At 33.2% G+C, this 19,969-nt stretch overlaps 1 protein-coding gene across 1 annotated transcript in view; it reads left to right on the forward strand.

Annotated features, from left to right (window-relative positions):
- LOC110029509 (serine protease SPPA, chloroplastic) overlaps positions 1-12,429 on the forward strand; it is a 92,616-nt gene extending 80,187 nt beyond the window's left edge. Inside the window, exons 9-13 of the mRNA XM_020731832.1 lie at positions 1,318-1,484; positions 4,297-4,402; positions 6,342-6,429; positions 6,760-6,903; positions 11,986-12,429. Of these exons, the coding sequence (XP_020587491.1) occupies positions 1,318-1,484; positions 4,297-4,402; positions 6,342-6,429; positions 6,760-6,903; positions 11,986-12,216 (736 nt within the window). The 3' untranslated portion in view covers positions 12,217-12,429. The remainder of the gene's footprint in view (positions 1-1,317; positions 1,485-4,296; positions 4,403-6,341; positions 6,430-6,759; positions 6,904-11,985) is intronic.
- Positions 12,430-19,969: the final 7,540 nt, after the last annotated feature.

Genomic DNA, 19,969 nt, shown 5'->3' on the forward strand with positions numbered 1-19,969 from the left:
TGATTACAGAGTTCTCGTCTCCCACAAGTGGGAAAGGGTTACAAAGTCTTCGAAATTACTTCGTCGACATGCGAATGAATTTGTTGTGAGTGGTGGCGGCTAATGACAATCGATGGAGGCCGACTGATGGTGGTCTACAGTGTCGGCAGTGATCGATAGCGGTCAGCTGTGCTTGAAGACCGTGGTCAATCGTGATCGACGTCGGTCGACGAAAGTCGACGGCGGTCTATGGTGATCGACGACGATTGATGGTGATCAACGGTGGTCGACGATGATCGATGGCGGTCAGCGGTGGTCAATTACGGTCGACAGTGATTGAAGGTGGTAGGAGATGTGCTAGACTTTAGCTCATTGTCAAAGCTTCATATTCTTTCTCAAGACTCAAGCTCTTCTCCCCCTTGTGAGAAGGGTAGGGCTATATTTATAGTGTTCTGGATGCAATTATTGTGGAAATATGAGTCACTTTGATCAGACGATCTGGAGAACTTTCTTCGATCATATTATATTTGAGTGCCTTAACGATGCCAGAATTGAGCAATCTTGGGCTCGCTAGATTTGTTCTGTCTAGACGCTTGATTCGACTATAAACTTGCTAGATTTTGCATTCGTTTGACCTTTTAAATGTCTAGAAAACTTCCAAGTGGTTTAATGACTTGATCTGAGCTTGATTAGACTTAGATTGAACTAATTTTGATGTCATTGGGTACATCTCATCGAGCCGGTTAATTTGACTTTAAGTTTGTTGAAATCAGAGCTCTGGATTACTCTTAATTGAAGTTTGAACTTTTCTTGCTCAAAAGATTGCATCGAGATTCGTATTGGATAGTTAAAATTTATTGATGGCGTATCATTACTATATCCTGATTTTTAGTTTCTAAGATATAGAATTCAAATGTCGTGCTCCATATATTTTAAATAATAGATCTATATCTTTTTTATATCATATCATAATCATGTTCTCATGTTTTTATTGATGTGTCATAGTCTATGATAAAATTTCTGCAGTTGCTTGTATAATTTCATTGTTGTTGCATGTAAATTGTTGAATGCATTCTTATTTTTGACGTATTAAGGGCATTTTTTGAGTGTTCCGCAGTTAATTCCTGTAATTGCACTTACATCTCAAGGTGGATGAACTGCATGAAGCTTCCTTTAAATCTTTTGCGGCTTATTGATAAAGTATAACTTCATTTTTGTCTTTCCCGATGGACATCGCATCTCGAAATTGCTAGTACATAATCGCAATTTTTGTTTTTCGTAATGCTTTCATGGTAACTACTGTACTTAAGTTCGTTAGGTTTGTACTTCGATGTTCAGTATGTGGAGGGAGATCAGACTCCTCGCTGCCACTAAGCCAGTTATTGCATCAATGTCGGACGTTGCTGCAAGCGGAGGGTACTATATGGCTATGGCAGCAAATACTGTGGTTGCAGAGAGTCTTACCTTGACCGGTTCAATTGGTGTTGAGAGTCTTACCTTGACCGGTTCAATTGGTGTTGTCACAGGTACACTTAGGGGCCGTTTGAGATCACTTTGATTTTTTTTTTTTTTTTTTTTTTGTCACAGGTACACTTAGGGGCCGTTTGAGATCACTTCGATTTTTTTTTTTTTTTATTTTTTTTTTTTTTTATTTTTACTTGAAATAAAGCATGTTTGTTATTTTATAATATATTTTGTTGATTTTAAAAACTCTCAAAATAATTTTTAGCTATTTTGAGTGTTTCTAGTAAGCTAATTATGTTGTTGAAAATTAAAAAAATGATAACATGCAAAAAATACATTAAACAAATATGTTTTTAAAATAAAAATAGAAAATAAAAGTGAGCCAAAACAAGTCCTTAACTGTTTATTGTTCGATAGTGTTAAACTATTTTTGATTTGATGATGCTTACTCTGTTGTGAAGAACTGTCTTAAAACTTGCCAAATTTTAAAGAAGCATTATATGATATCTGAATGTATTCTACAGTTCTTAGGTTTTAGAAATAAGTTTTTAAAAATGTGTTCCTGCATTCCTTTTGATCAGACGTTATATTGAAAGAAAACAATCACATATACACGCAAATGGATTATTTCCCAGTGTATTTATTCCCAGAAAGCTATTTTCTGTTTGTGTGTTCGTTCACTAGTTTAGCAGTTTTATAGCTGACGGGTACTTGTGACTATTCATTCAGTTTTTTGCCTGCGCAATGATATAATGTGTTTTTGTTCATGAAAAGACAAATGCAAGATTCTAAAATATATGCATGTGAAGTGTAGATCAATTATGCAGCTTAGTTCTTTCTACAGCATCCGGCGTTTGGGTGATAGCATGTCTATTAATTCTTGTAGTAAAAATTTCAACAGAAAAAATAGAAGGCATAGAATAATGCAATTGTGAGGATGCATAAATTATAAATGTGAGATGTGAAGAAAACTTTCACATTTATTTTAATGAATTGGAATGTACATTTCCATGAAGTAGGGAACCTTTTGGCAAGGCTATTTGGGTTCTGCTAATGTTAATATTAAATGGCTTATGAGGATTGCTTAACCTGATGCCTGTTTACCTCAACAAATATTTTAAAACAGATCTGATTGAATACGAATACCAGCAGAAAAAATGGGCTAACTAGGGATTCAAGCACATAATTTCTTCAATTAGCCTTGAAGAAAATTGAAATCATTTGATTGTTTCATGTTTTCATGTTGAAATGTTTGAAAGCCATATTGCCTATGAGAATTGAAAATCTACCTGCAAGGCTGTCTGCTGCAGCGAGGGGGATGGCTGGAAAGGAATTTCGGGGGAGTTGAATGGGATAAATATCCCCATTGGATCGAGCTAAAGTCGGAGCACCTCTCGAATCCTTGAGAATGTCATCACCTCGGACGAGATACAGTCGGAGCACCACTCGTCATCAGATACAACCCTAGAAGGGAAAACAACCCAAACGGTTGGCTTGGACAGAAATTTAAAATCTGGAAGAAGACAGCAAACAACATATTAATAATAAGCACTAGTAGTTAGAATATGAAGGAATTAGAATAGGAAGAGCATAGGAAAGGCAAGAGATCAAATAGGAAAAATGGTTCTCGGTATGTAGCAGCTACACTATCGTGACCCAAGCTCCCATGTTATTCCTTTATGGCTGAAATCTCGTAAGTGGTGAATCATACCTCTGCAATTACTCTCAAAGACTTCATACTAGCAAGATTATAACGTGTCTTCTAGCTGGATGATTTTGCTAAATGACATCATTTGGTTACAATTATGTCCGAAGCCCTCTGATTGGGTGTTTTATTTCAAAAACCGATATATTGAATAGCTGTCACAACGAAATCCTGCAGGTTTCCTTACGGCTCACATCTAGTAAGTGGTGAATCATAGAGCACACTTGATATGATATGAAACTCTTTGTTTGTTATGGTTAATTTAAAATTATTTTCTTAGATGATTTTTCACTCCTTGGATAACACAAGGTATGATTGTTAATAAGAAATTTTATGATATATTGGGTCATAAACAACCTAGAATGACAAAATCATGAGATCTTGACCGGGTTCGTCAGCATTTCGTGCATCGGTTGCTCTAAGCTATAAGCAGCAAATTCTAGACTGAAATTACTACGGATATATGCCAAGCATTTAGCATTTATCATTTAGCTTTAGTCTAAAGATCTCTCTTATGATTCGAAGGAATAATTAACCATAGAGGCATGCATGTATTTGAAGCCTCAAATTAGATCTTAAAGTCTTTACGAAAGGTGAAATCTCTTATAACGCCTTATATTAAATTGAATATCCTTTATAAAAATTTAACCCAGAAGAACCGGGTGTGAGTTTCTTAGACCCCTCAATAACAAATTGTGAAGCTGTAAAATATTTGGCATCTGATGATGAAAAAGTAAACTGTTTGTTTTTATGACAGATTGGTATATAGTTCTCTTCTGAACTTTATTACAGTTTAAGCCAGTAAATTTATGCTTTTTCTGGCTATATTTGCTCACACTAGCCGCTGAATTGACTTCCTAACCTATATGAAAACTTCTTGATGCTTCTTTTCTACATATTTTATTACTTTCTTCCTTCTTGTAACCTTGGTCCGCATAATGTGCAAATTCAAGCTACCTTTTGATTTCAGTTCTATTCAAAGTTTGGTGAAACCAAATCTTAAGTTAAATGCATCAACAGCCATATTGTTTGAATTTCTTTCCACTCGCATGCTTTAGTCTAATGCTGTTTTGTAAACCAGTGAAATGTTTCCATGAGGTATTTGATTCTGCTAGCCAAAATAGCCCTGACAATTTTTTTTCTTTCAGGTAAGTTTAATCTAAGCAAGTTGTATGAAACGATTGGCTTCAATAAGGAGATAATATCAAGGGGTAAATATGCTGAGCTTTTGGCTGCTGAGCAACGCCCTTTTAGGTGAGGATTCTTTGTAATTGAATGAATTACAGAAGTTTTCTGAGAAAATAAATTGTAATGTCTACTTTTTATTTTTTAACAAAATGCAGTACAACTTGAGTTTGCAAAAGTATAATTGTGTTGCTGTCGTCTTTTTTTTGACCAAATTCAAGGTCAAATGGAATCCATTTGCAAGCGTTAATATGTTATGCCCTATACTACATGGTTTTTTTCATGCAATTGTTACGTTTTTCCCATGTACATTATTTTGATGGCATGCTTATGATTTTAAACTCAACAATTATTTCTTACATAAAGTTTGCATCTGTTTATCTTTTGAATTATGTCATAAGATATGCTCGAGAAGAACTTTGTTAAATTGCTTTAATGTTTTTTCAAATAATTTTGTTTTGATTGTATGTTGATCTCTACGTTTTTGCTGTCTCTTCCTATTTCTTACACAAGTTGGTTGAAGGATTTGGCCCCATCGGTCTTTGATTAGTTCTTAGCTCTCAACTTTCCCTGTTAAAAATAATGAAACTCTTTACATTATTTTAGAATGTTTTCTGCAAGAATGTTTGATGTGCGGTTTCTTGAGAAAAACTTCCCCAACTCTCAAAACTTCTCAATGTGCCAAAGAAGTCAGAAATTTTTTTAGTTCCTTGAGGTAGAATAGGTTTTGTATTAGCTGAATTTATCATGATATTTAGATTAATGTAACCAAACCATCTAAGGCTACTCTCCCTAATCTTCTTTGCCACTGGAGCTACTCCGACCCTTTCACGGATATATTCGTTTAACATTTTATCTCTAAGTGTAAAGCCACTCATCCACCCGAGCATTCTCATCTCAAAATTTTATGCTTCTCATTTACAGGCCAACATTCTGTGACATAAACATTGGAGGTCTTACCAATATCTTATAAGCTTTCATTAAGTCTAAGAGTTACTTTTCTATTACAAAATAGCCCAATGCATTCCTCGACTTCAACCATCCAACTTGAATTCTATGAATAACATCCCCCTCTGTATCACCATAACTTTGATCAATAGGCCCGACATATCTAAAATGGTCACTCCTTTTAATGATTTTTCACCCATTTTTATAACCTCGCCACTAGATTTAATATTAATAAAAATACATTCAATATATTCAGTTTTAGCTCTACTCAAACAAAAGTCTTTAGACTCTAAATTTGATCTCCATATTTCAAAATTTTCTTAAACTCTCTCTCGTCTTATCAATAATAAGATTATCAATAGTGAAAAGCATACACCAAGATACATCCTCCTAGAGATGTCCAGTAAAAACATCCATAAATAAAGCAAAATGATATATGATTAAAGCTGCTCCCTGATGTAATTCAACTGAATTTTTTTTTTTCAACAAAATTTTATGCGGATTGTTGACTACCTAACGCAACACTTCTCGCATCTGGGGCTTCAGAGCCGAAAATAGCAATATTTCAATTTTTTTTAATGCTAGCTAACACGTGATTTTTCAAATTAGACCATGGCATTTTGTTTTGCAAGTTCCGGATCTTTAAACAAATGGCTAAAATTAGGGGGACAGGACTGTAAGAGGATGGTAAAAGTTTCCTTTCAAGATGTCATCCATCTAAGAGAGAGAATATTGTAATCTCTTTCCATTTCAATGAATTAGGGTGAATATTTTTCTTACCCACATTGTCTTGAAAGATATCTTATCACTAGAAGATTGAATTCTGGGAAGCTTAAAATAATATATGTTCACGCTCAATTCAGTCTCATTCTTGTATGACAATATTGGATCCGTATTATTTTCATGCATCAGACCGTTGATACCCATTCTCTCTACAACTACTGGCCAAATGCTTGGACTGGAAGCTTTGTACAGTCATTTGTGTTCTCCATTCATTGATTCTATGTTTGATACTTTTGTCAGTTAGTTTAATTCATCTTAAAACATTTTGAAAATGTAGGCCCGATGAAGCTGAAATCTTTGAAAATCATGCAAAGAATGCTTATAAGCAATTCAGGGATAAAGCAGCTTTTTCCAGATCGATGACGGTGAATAACCTCCATTGTTTAATATTACAGAAGATTTACATGCATACCACTCGATTCTTATTTATTTACATATCTAACACCTGAACTTCAATTTTTACATATCTGTCATCTTACATATGCATGAAAATATGTATTTCACTTTTTAGGAGTTAAAAAAAGTGTTATTTTTTATGTGATGTGAAAGATTTGGGTGTTATAAATGCTAAAAATAAAGTTTAGGGGTTAGATATGTAAATACTTAGGAATTTGGTGGTATGCATGTAATGCCCCTATTTAGGGTATAGATGCATGCATTCTGGTTTGACGAAACTCGTCTTGTTTGTGCTTTAGGTAGATGAGATGGAAGAGGTAGCTCAGGGCAGAGTATGGACCGGCAAAGCTGCTGCTTCGCTTGGATTGGTTGATGCTATTGGCGGCTTTTCAAGGGCTGTTGCAATTGCGAAACAAAAGGCTAATATACCGCAGGATTGGCAGGTTAGTTTTCATTCCCTTGGTTCATCTGCAATGACTAAATTTAGATAAGAGTAGCTCAATTTGAACTTCCTTACTTCTCTGTAGTCGTTCTGCATTATACTGCAGCTTAGGTAAGGTAGGATTCCAGCAACTGAGTGCTCTTTTGGGCCTTGGTTGCTTCTGGATAAAAACATGTTTTAAATTTTGATGATTTCATTTTCATTCTTTTATGGAAAAAGTAATTGGGAAATTTACTTAAATACAACACAACTTCTATATATTTACATATCGAACGCCTGAAAGGTTGATATTTACATTTATGGCACTTTGGTGTCATAAACTTATGTCTCAAAAGGTCTATTTCACTTTTTAAAAAAATTAATAATAGTGATATTTTTAATGTAATTTTTAAAAGTTTGAGTGATCTGTGTGTATCTGTGTGTGTAAATAAGAAATGTTAGATATATAGATGCATGAATTGTATGTGCTGAATTTTAAATTGTTTTTTGAGAAACTGTTTTTTGAGAAACACTCTCGATCTCGAGAGAGAGAGAGATGAGAGGAGGAAAGAGAGAGAGTTGGAGAGTCGAGTGAGAGAGAAATGTTCTATCTTTATTTATGTCGTCATAACCTATTTATAGGGGCTCAAAAGACAGTTACAAAAAGGAGAGAACAATTATGATAACTGCCCAAATAATTGAATTATATTGAATGAGAATTACATTACAATACAAAGAAAATATGATATATATTGGTCTCCCGAAATTTTGAATCGATCAGCCCACTCGATAGATCGGATGATTTTTGCCGAGAGATTCAGTCGATCGATGAGAGTCCTTTGATTGCTCAATCTCATCATCCTGTCAGATAGATCTGTCGGTCACCAGATTTGTCGATCACCAGGTATGTCTGTCGATCGACGTTATCTATCGATATTCGCGCTTTGGTTCAGAATTTTATTCGCCTGGGTCCCCCTCCTTGGTTGTTCGATCTCTTTGAGATTCACGCTGGCATTTTTATCTTATATAGTATGACATATATATTTAAATACCTAAAGAAAATTACTTTCATTTTTCATGTTTACTAGCTTTGAGTAATTGAATGCTCCTGAATGTAATTTAAAAACATCATTTCATCTTCAACATTTACTTTCTAAATCATTTATTTCTTTTTTGTGTTCAATTTTATTTTTTATTTTTGTTTTTAAAAATATATTTGCTTAGTATATTTTATAGAAAGATAAATATCTTATGTATTCAAGAAACTAAATAGGTTTGAGAAAAGGCCAAAGAGATTTGATAAGATAGGTTTTAAACTTTAGTATTCAGGTTAAGAGCCGCACTAGAAATGATGTAGATGTAATTATAGATAAGAGTTTGAAAGATAATGTTGTAAAAATTAATAGAATTAGAGAGAATGATAACTCTTAAGATTATTATTGATACTAAGATTTTTAATATTATAAATGCTTACTCCTCAAGTAGGTTTGGTTCAAATATAGGTTCTAAAGATAAATTCTGGAATGACTTAGAAGACAAATGATACCTATTGAAGAAAGAATATTTATTGGAGGAGATTTAAATAGACGTGTCGATAGAGGTAGAAGATTTTAAAAATATTCATGGTGACTGCAGTTTTTGAGTGATTAATAAATAAGAGATCGTCGAGAATGTAAAGATTGTAAGGTCATTTCAAGTGAGGATTTAAGTACTCAACATCGATTTCTAGTTCTAAATTTTTATATAAAGAGTTGTAAAACAAAGAATACTAGAAGTCGTCGTCGTAGAATTAGATGTGAGTACCTAAAAGTCACAAATAAAATTACTTTTATGATTAAAATTTAAGATTTAAAAATTTGGGATGTTTATGAAGAAGTAAATTGTATGTGGTATAAAGTAACAAAAACTATTAAATAAGTGGCAAAAAATGTACTTGGAGAATCAGAAGAAAAAATTTCTATAAATAAAAAAAGTTGGTGGTGGAATAATAATGTGTAAGAAAATATAAAATATTAGAAATTATGTTAAAAAAATCATTTTAATGTAAAAGTTTAAGAATACTGTGAGAAATATCATATATCTATGATGCTAAAAATTCTGTTTTTAATGATCTTTATAGCATATTAGATATTAATGAGGGTGAAAAACATATGTATAAATTAGTCAAACAAAGAGAAAATATAAATAAAGATTTAACTCAAGTAAAGTGTATTAAAATTAAAATCAAAAAGTATTTTTCTTAGAAATGGATATTCGACGTAGTGGGTGAGAGTTGCTTTGATAAACTTTTAAATGAAATTTTTGAAGATACAATCAACCTTAGTGATCTTAATATCGATAATAATAATAAAATATTTAATTTTTACAGTCGCATTAGTAAAAAAAGAAGTCGATGAGGCTTTAAAGAAAATCAAGGGTAGAAGGTCTGTAGGACATAATGATATCCCAATTGAAGTATGGAAATATATAGGAGATTTGGGAGTTTCTTAACTTACTAAACTCTTTGATATTATTTTTGTACTAAACTCTTTGATATTATTTTAAAAACTAAAAAGATGTCTGAGAAGTGGAGGAAGAGTATTTCGGTCCCCATTTTTAAGAATAAAGGGGATGCAAATGTGTGTGCAAATTATAGAGGAATTAAGTTGATGCGTCACACTTTAAAATTATGGGAGAGGGTAATTGAACATAAGTTAAGATGTATTACAAAGATTTATCATAATCAATTTGAATTTATGTCGAGCAGGTCTGCTATGGAAGCTATACATTTATTGAAATGTTTGACGGAGAAGTTTAGAGATAATAAGGAGGATCTACATATGATTGTTATTGATTTAGAAAAAGCTTACAATAAGGTTCCAAAAGATATTCTTTGGAGAGTTCTTGAGAAGAAAGGTGTTGATATGACTTATATTCAAGTCATTAAAGATATGTATACTAGAGTTGTTAATTGTGTTCGAACGGAAGGATGATTGGCCAAATATTTTCCTTTTTCTATTGGGATCGGCTTTAAGCCCATATCTTTTTACTTTAGTTATGGATGGTCTTTCTGGTCATTTTCAGGAGGATGTAGCTTGGTGTATGTTTTTTTTTTTGTTTATGATATCTTTCTCGTAGATTAGACGAGAGAGAAAGCTTAGGAAAAACTTGAATTATGGAGGTCGACATTGGAGTCTAAAGGCCTTCATTTGAGTAGAACTAAAACTGAATACATGGAATATAATTTTAGTAGTAATAGCTCTAGTGATAGAAATGCAGTTATGGGTGATCAAATTATTAAAAGGTGTGAATGTTTTAGATATCTCGGGTCTATTGTTCAAAGTGATGGTGATATAGATGGGCATGTTTTTAGTAGAGTTCAAGTTGGTTGGTTGAAAGTGGAGGAATGCTTCAGGCCTATTGTGTGAGAAAAGTACCGCTTGGACTGAAAGGAAAATTCTATAAGATGGTGGTTAAGATGGTGGTGAGATTGAGATCTACAATGCTCTATGACGTTGAATGTTGGCTTTTAAAAGAGAAGCGTAAAACTAAGTTAAGCGTTACCAAGCTGAGAATGACTGGGTGGATATGTGGCTTTGCACTTAGAGACAAAATGCGAAATGAATATATCCGTGATAGGGTTGGTGTGATGGACAAAATTAGAGAGATGTCTTAAATAGTTTGATCACATTAAATGTCGACCATCTGATGATCCGATTAGGAGAGTAGATGTTTTAGATTCGACTTATATTAAAAAAGGCAGAGGTAGACCTGGGAAAACTTGGACATATTGTATAAAAAAATAATTTTAATTTATTAGAAATAAATGAAAATATGACACTAAATAGGACGCAATGGAGAAAAAGGATTCATGTAGCCGACCTCACTTAGTGGGATAAAGATTTTGTTGTTGTTAGTATGTTTTATATATTTTTATTTTGTATTTCTAAAAATAAATTAATATGCTCTTAAAACTTTTAAAATAACTTTTAAGTGTTTTTTTTTTTTTGAAAAAAATGTTATTTTAATTAAATATGTCAAATATGGTTTGCTTCAAAACAAAATTAAAATTAAAAATTAGAAAATAAAAAACAAAAATGATCCAAAATAGCCACTTAGTTTTTTGTTTTCTTAAAATTTTTAATTCTTGATTTATTTTTTATATTTATGTCCCGATTTTTAAGAACACGGTCTCAGGGCCTGTTTGGTATTTTTTTTAATCTTAATTTTAGTATTTTGCTTTTTTAAAAAATATTAACTTTTGAGTAAATTTTACATTTTTGTTAATCTTGGTTTTAAAAATAAATGAACTCATATTTAAAAACAATCCAAACAATTAAAAATTGTTTAAGTTATAGAAATAAATTGATTTATTTTTAGCATATTAAATATATTTTATTTCAAATTAAATTATAAAAAAAATAAAAGTGGTTCCAAACGACCCTAAATGTTCTTGAGATTTTCTATTTTATTATGAACAAGATAATGTTATGTGGGTGATGAAAATCTTTGTTCATGCAAATACAAAAGCTAAAAACATAATTGAAAAGAGAGAAAAAAAAACAAAAAAACTTGGCTCTCTTTCGCTAATAGATCTGCATAAGAAAGTTTCAAGGGTTCATTTGGGGTGAATTTTTTTTCCACTGTTCTTCCTCTCCATATTCAGTTGCTGCTTTTTGAATAAATTTTTTTTTTGGCTGAGCTATTTAACACAAAATTTACTTGTGTAACTTCAATTTTCTTTAAAGGAAAATAAGCCTAGAATGCTTACTACCATTCTCAAACAAATGGAGCATTTGCATACATGCCACCCAATTTTCTACATATTCACATATCTAACACTAATGAACTTTGTTTTTAACATTTCCACAACCAAAGTCTTGCATGCCACTTAAAAAAATACCACTATTTAAAGGTTTAAAAAGTGAAATACACCTTTCCATTCATACATTTGTTGGCATATATATAAAAATTGAAGTTTGTGTTAGATATATAAATACATAAGAATTAGGTGGTATACATGTAAATCATCCATTAAGTTTTGACAGCAATTGTACATTTACATGTAAATCTTCCAATCGCACTATGGAGTTAACTTCTAATATCTCAATTGTTTGAATCCCAGGTGAGGTTGGTTGAGATAACAAGGCCCTCACCATCCCTACCAGAACTATTAAGCAGCATTGGAAGCTCCATATTTGGGTTGGAGAGAACGGTGAAGGAAATGTTGCAGGAAGTGAGTTCATTTGGTTCTGTTCAGGCGAGGATGGAAGGCCTACTGTTCGAGAGGCTGGAAAAGCCTGACGATGCTAATCCAATTCTCTCCCTCTTGAAGGATTATTTCAACTCTTTCTAATGCTAAAGCTGTTTCATCTCATATTTTGGTCTTCCCACAGGTCAGTAAAATATATAAAGAATCATAGAAATATCGGTGCTCACTGTAGAAGTTGTATGTTACCACATAAGGGTCACAGTTTTTGGCAATTACTATTTTGTTAAATTTAATGCAGAATAAATTTATCCGAGAGTAGCATTATGGATAGGTTGTGTCAAGATACATAAAATACTTGAAAATGTTGATGTAAATGTTTAAATATTAAAATTTATTCAGAAAAATAGAAATATATATATATATATATATATATATATATATAATATATATATATATATATATAATGTATGTCTTTTGTTTTCATTAAATTTGAACACCTCCTATCTTTCAACCTTAAGACTGTTTGGGGCGGCTACATCTGTGCGTGTGTGTGTGCGGGCACGCGCGCGCCACTTACCTTGGTCTGTTGGTTGGCATCAATGGTATAAGACCTTTCGGGTTGGGGGTTTGAATTCCTTGTGGCACAGTTGGCCTTAATGATGTGATACCCGAATTGTTAGACGCATTAGAGGTGGTTGGAGGTTTGTATAATAACCTCTAGTCATTCATTTTGACTATATATATATATATATATATATATTCCAAAAAATTAGAGAATTTTTTACAGCCACCACACACTTTGAAAGACCTGGTTGAAAAAAATGATCTCCGAAAACATGCACAAAATTGTCCCAAGAAGATTCAAAATTAGTGGCTCAATTATGTTTTTTATAGTATAATACATTATATTCATTTTTATTGGGTGTCATTCTGAGAATTATTGTCCCAATGTAGGCTTTATTAGGTTGTTAAGGGTTAGAAAATTTGTATTTAAAAATCTGAAAATGATTTTATTTCATTTTTTTTACATTTACAGTTAGTGAAAACAAGCTCCTTGATGTTATCAAGCCATAATGCAAATCAAGTTGATGAGAGACTAACAGGATTCAAATAAAATTTTTCCATATATTTGGTTTCCCTAAATCATAGAAAGTAATTTATTAATATATTCATTAATAAAAATTATAATTTTAATTATTGTTGACTATACAAAGACCTCAAAGGCTTTGTCATTACCAAGCCAAAACCATTACCATCATTCACATAAGTGAGTGTTAATGAAGCAATCAATAATCCATCTTTGCATTGATTTTACTATCATATGAGAGAATTCTCAGCTTTACATACATTTGCAATGAAAATTAGTGAGGATCACAAGTTATAGGGAAAATACATTAATTTTAATAAGCCATAAAGGGATTTTCCTATACCAAAATAATTGAAGGAACTTTGGTATAGGTTATCGGTAACATTCAAGATTAGGATGATGACGGATATCAATGTTGATAGCACTTGGAGTAAAACCACAACTAGGGCAAAAGAAACTAATGAGGCGTCCAATGGCATCCTCTAGTAAGGACAATAGGATTTGGTAGTATCTCCAAATAATGCTTGTGCATGTTGTGATGCATCGTTCGTGGTAATCCTAAACATCAACTTTCCATCAAGACTATCGTATTGTTGATGACATTACCTTTTGCCACTAAATGGCATTTGAGTGGTGCATCCTTAATAAACAATGAGCAAGACGACACTCAAAAACTCACAAAATAAGTCGTGTGGCCAATGTAAGTAGGCTAGTTGCTAGAACGAGCGAGCATGTCTACCACTAGCAAATGGAACAAGTGGGATGCGCATCGACAACTAGTGCAAAGTTGTATGATCAATGTTGATAGGTTGTAATATAATGCATGTCACTTGTCAATGGATAATATGAACGTGTTGATAGCAAATGGGAACAAGTGATAACATGGCATAAGATGAGCACTTATCTAGAGCCCTCTTGTTCATGAACCAAATTTTAATTCAATTTCTAAATTTAAAAATACGGCGCAGTAACACGGGAAATATTCCTCCACGTGTTATTCATGTGTTATTGTGTGTTATTCATGTGTTATTGTATCCTGGGAATATTCCTGGTGTTATAATAACACAATAACACATGAATAACACATGAATAACACACAATAACACAAGAATAACATGGGAGAGAATATTTCCTCCATGTGGATAATTCTATGAAACGAAAATTGACGAGGACATCAGGTACTTAAATGGGGGAAATTGTGAAACCTCTTATGTAGAATGAAGATGAACTCTTAAATATTGAGGTGTCTTCTGATGTAATGGTTAGAGTTTCAACGTAAACTCTGAAGTTAAGTGTGCTCATATGGGATCACTCTTAAGATGAGTGGATTTAGTAGTAATTGATCAAAGTTTCACTGGTGAGAGATTCAATCTTTTGATTTACTTCAAAAGAAAATAGTGACAATGCTACACCATCTCATGATCAACTAAGGGTGTGTTTGGCGCTGCTTTTTCTGGGCGGTGCGGCAGGAGACTCTTGTTCATGAACCAAATTTTAATTCAATTTCTAAATTTCTAGAAGATAATTTCAATATTTATTTGATTTATCAACCTTTACTGCTAGGGGATATTAAAGCCTCCCGTGATTGAAAATTGATTGAGTAGGTCTTCCGAATATGGCACCCAGCCAAGCTCATCTAGACCTAAGCAAACAGTAGCAGTATGGTAGTGGCAAAAATCAATTAAGCTTCAAAATCAACATCACAATGATATAATATCATCGGTGGTCACATCACAAGTGGATTTAGTAGTAATTGATCAAATTTCACCGATGAGAAGATTCAATCTTTTGAATTACTTCAAAAGAAAATAGCGACAATGCTACACCATCTCATGATCAACTAAGGGTCTGTTTGGCGCTGCTTTTTCTGGGCGGTGTGGTAGGAGGCCGCAGAAATAACTCGTTTGGCGCGGCGTTTGGCCGTGTTTTGATTGGCTACGCACGTTATTTTTACGTGCGTAGCACTGATGTAATATTTCTTCTTTCAAGCATTTCTAGATGTTTGAACTCAGTAGAAAGATGTCGGCATTCTTTCAATCACCTTCTAGTTTGGAGAGGAGAGAATTTCTCTTTCAAGTATTGCTATTATGTCTTGTAAAATTCTAGTTCAGGGTTTAAAAATTAATGTTGCACTTTTACAGTGTGGTTTGCAAGTCAATCGTCAATGTCTGCTTCGTTTCCCTAGCCACGTATGAAGTGGCTTCTACTAACATTCTTTATGCTTATTCGATGTGGATAAAAGTTATGAATGAAAATGTATTTCAATTTGGGAAAAAAAATTTGGACACACATCACTTTAATTGGCTTTATTTTAAGTATTCATCGATATTTGATAAAAAATAGTTAAATTAATTAGTTCGTTAATAATATGTTAAATTCTAAATGGAAAATATATTTAATACTTTCGTCCCACCGAATATAAGAACATTCTTATTACAAGTCTTTTATTTCATATGTTCACCTATCTAAAAAGTTAACATTTTAAAATATTTTAATCAAGTTAAATTACATTTATTACATAATTAACAATTTCAAGTTTAAATAATTTATTACATAACAAATTTTGCGTATGGAGTTACAAAAATTTCACTGTTATATTTTTTTTAAGCAGTTTTACCAAACTAGAGCAGAATTGTCATTTTTTTCAAAAACAGCTGCTTTGCAGTTGTTTTCATGCAGCTGCACCAAACAGACAGCCAGCTTTCTCACAGTTGCTTCCCCACAGCAGCTTCCTGGGGCAGCGCAGTTGCAGCTGAAAAGTTGAGAAGTTGCAGCTGCGCCAAACAGAGTCTAACACTCTCCATAAGAAAAGACTTAAGAGATAAACAACCTGTAAAACAATAGATTGTAGAGGGCATAACAGCTTAAAGAAGTTTGGACTGTGAAAACCCTCTAAGTAAAATGAAGTTGAACTCTTAAACATTGAGGCACCTTCTGGTATAATGGTTAGAGTTTCGACATAAACTTTAAATTTAAGTGTGCTCGCATAGGAGCACTCCTAGGATGAGTGAACTCCGGGGAAGTTACACCAATGGAGAAAAACCGTGAGGCCGCTAGGCCAAAGCAAACAATACATTGATGGGTGAGAGTTCGGGTTGTCACAAATGGTATCAGAGCATTAAAACAACCGCAAGATGGGAACTATGCTATACAAAACAAAGTGTACGCCATAAGAGCCACCTCTTGAAACCTGAATGGGACAAAGTGCTACATTGTGAGAGCCACCTCTCGAATCTATAAAGACGACCTCTAGAGTCCTATCTGCCATGTGGATAATTCTATGAAACGAAAATTGACGAGGACATCAGGTACTTAAATGGGGGAAATTGTGAAACCTCTTATGTAGAATGAAGATGAACTCTTAAATATTGAGGTGTCTTCTGATGTAATGGTTAGAGTTTCAACGTAAACTCTGAAGTTAAGTGTGCTCATATGGGATCACTCTTAAGATGAGTGACCTCCTGGGAAGTTACACCAACTGGGCAAAACCATGAGGTCACTAGGCCAAAGTGGATAATACCAAAATGGATGAGAGTTATGGCTATCACATAGACCTTATTGAATAGAGTGCGTAATCAATGAGTAAATCCTAACACAAATATAGTATCTTGACCTAATCGTATGGATCAAGGGTTGATCATGTCATTCTGAGATTATCTAGGTAATGATTATGTCAAACTAAATAAATGTGAGCTCCAATTCAAACCAAAACTTTGCTTGATCAAATTGGGACTTATCTAATCCCAGTAGAGATGATGGCATACCCTGCCTAGCGACCAAGCTTTTTACTTCAGGAGTATGACTGACAATAAGTGATCTTCCGCCTAAACTTTTATTGGTCTTAAAGCAGAATGGTGACTGCTTTTGGATTCTAAAATAACTGAAAGATCATATCTTTGCAATCTCTTTACAAAAATACCAGAACCAGTAGAAGAAAAGTCATTTAGATGAAGGGCATGTCCTAAACCTTATGCATATCTTATCACATTTCAAATCCTTTCTAATAGTTTTTCATTTTTTTATGAAGAAAAAACCATTGCAGTATGTGATCGAATGGTTGCATGATTTCATATCATGCATTATAATACATAAATCATTACTAAAAATATAATTGTTTGGGATCAACATTCTGAACTTCCTCTGTTTTCTCACCATTTTCAACAGTTCTCAACTTCTCCTCTTAACTTCAGTAATACGAGACATTAGGGCTAGAACGATCATTAGAATTTGCATTAAGACATATAAATGATCATCCTCACCGTTAATATGTGCAAATCCATTAAAAAATTTTGGATTCAATGCCGGAAATGAGCAAGACGATCATCAGAATCTGCCTCGTTTTCACTTAAATACACGTTGTGCCCTAAAAATTCAAACTCCGACACCAAAACAAGTGTAATCGGGCATTCAAAGAAGAAGAGGCGGCATCAATTAATAACTCAAATGATTCAAAGGAATCAATTATACCTAAATTTTACATTAAAAAATCTGACCTAAAGAAGAGGAATCTCCACTAGAAGGAGGACCTGCAGTTGTTGAAGAAAGCAAGGGATCCAACAACGAAGACCATCAAAGCGAAAAACCCTAACACAAATACCAGACAAATCGAGGCCACAGCTAAGTCCACGACAGGCTGCACCATGGAAAAGAAGGAGAGAACTATGTATTGCATGGCTCTTGCTGCTCATGAGAGGTAGGGAGAGGTGGGGAAAGCTCTCCAGACCGGTAACCGAGACGTTGAAGGAGACAGACCTCAGTTCTACCTCCGCTGGTGGGCCGCAATTTGGGCTGCTGGGCTTCATATTGGAGCTGCTGCACGTTTTCTCGGCTTAAGCCAAGAAAACGAGTTTGAACTAAACTCATCAATCCCTTTATTTATTATTAAAAAAAGAAAATAATATTAATTTCAAATAGAGCTATAATAAAATAATAAATATAATAGTTAATTAAGTGAAAAATAATAAAAAAATTACTTAATATAACATATAAAAATATAATCTTTATATAAGTTGAGTTTGGGCTAGCTTCAGTTGGGCTTCTTAGCTCATCTAGCTCAGTTCACGAGTCACTTATTGAGCCAAACTCTAGCTAATGGAAGATATACACGCATACCATTAATTTTTATGTATTTACATTCCTAACCCCTAAACTTTAATTTTCACATGCACGCCAACTTAACTATGTATGAAAAGGCATTCCATTCCTTAAAAACTAAAATAGTGGTATCTTTGATGTGATATAAAAATTTTGGGAGGTATATATATGTAAAAGAAAACGTTTAAATGTTAGATATATAAATAACTGGGAATTGGGTGGTATGTATGTTATAATGTAAATACTCCATAAATAATTTATAGGACATATCACACAATTATAATGTATTAGCATAGTTAGCGCCTGAATTTTATAGAGCTCAATTTTAAAAAGTCACATAAAAGTTGGTTGGTATATATGTAAATCGCCCCATATTTGCATATCATTAAAGAGAGTATCGGATTAATTGCACAAACTTTCTTGGATGTCATTAATTACCGACTTTTTGTTGGAAATGCAATTTTTTTATTGGAAATATATATATATATATATATATATATATATAGAGAGAGAGAGAGAGAGAGAGTATATATATTATTAGCATACAAACAGACTCGTGGAACTTCCACGCAAAGCCGAAAAAGGTTTGAACATACAATTCCAAAGAAAGCCAACATCCATTATTATCCACACGAAAATATTACATCAGTACTATGCACGTAAAGTAACGTGCGTAGCCAATGAAATCACGCCACGATACCCCGCTCGACACAGAAAAAAAAAGGCGCAGTAGCACGGGGAATATTCCCCCCCCCGTGTTATTCATTTTTTATTGTGTCCTGGAAATATTTCTGGTGTTATAATAACACAATACAATAACACATGAATAACACGCAATAACACATGAATAACGCGCAATAACACATGAATAACACAGGGGGGAATATTCCCCATGTTACTGCGCCGTTTTTTTTTGCTCTATCGCGCAAGATGTCATGCCGTGATTTGATTGGTGTGATTTCATTGCTACGCGCGTTATTTTTATGTGCGTAGTACTGATGCAATATTTTTTCCAAAGAAAGGTTATTTTTATGTGCGTAGTACTGATGTAATATTTTTTCCAAAGAAAATCCAAAGAAAGCCGGCAAAAGTTATGAATTTGTTGTGGCAAAATGATGAATTACCATTTTAGTATATGTTGTTGGATGGTGTGTTGACGAAGTACTGCTTCACAAAGTTATTTCACTATTTTGCAAGGTGTGTCGAGATTATGCAACACACGTTACGAATCGGTAAGTGATTTTGTCATAAGAAGTAGGTAATGACTTATGATGAATGACAGCAGTCGGTAAGCAATGGTCGACGACTATAGCAATGAATGACGTTCAGTTCACTATGTCTTTGTGACACATAGCAATTAATATTTTTATCATCAACCGCCATCATCATGCACATAAATTAACTCGTTCGACATGCAATAAAAAATAAAATCAATTTATATTTAGAACATTAAATATTTCTTTTATTTAACTATATCAAAATATTAATAAATTAAAATTGAAACTAAAAAATAAACGAAAGGAAATTAAATTTAATTTCTTTCATCCACCCCACATTATGTGAGCTTAGATGATGGTTGAGTCTAAATTATTTGTGGGTCCCATCTCTCCCTCCCTCCCCTATAAGGCATTGCATGATTAAAAGGACATCTAACCTCTCAATTATGAATTTGTTTGATTCTATAATAGTATTATTATTATTATTATTATTATTATT

Source organism: Phalaenopsis equestris, unplaced genomic scaffold (genome assembly GCF_001263595.1).
Source record: "Phalaenopsis equestris unplaced genomic scaffold, ASM126359v1 Scaffold000583, whole genome shotgun sequence".
NCBI lineage: Eukaryota > Viridiplantae > Streptophyta > Magnoliopsida > Asparagales > Orchidaceae > Phalaenopsis > Phalaenopsis equestris.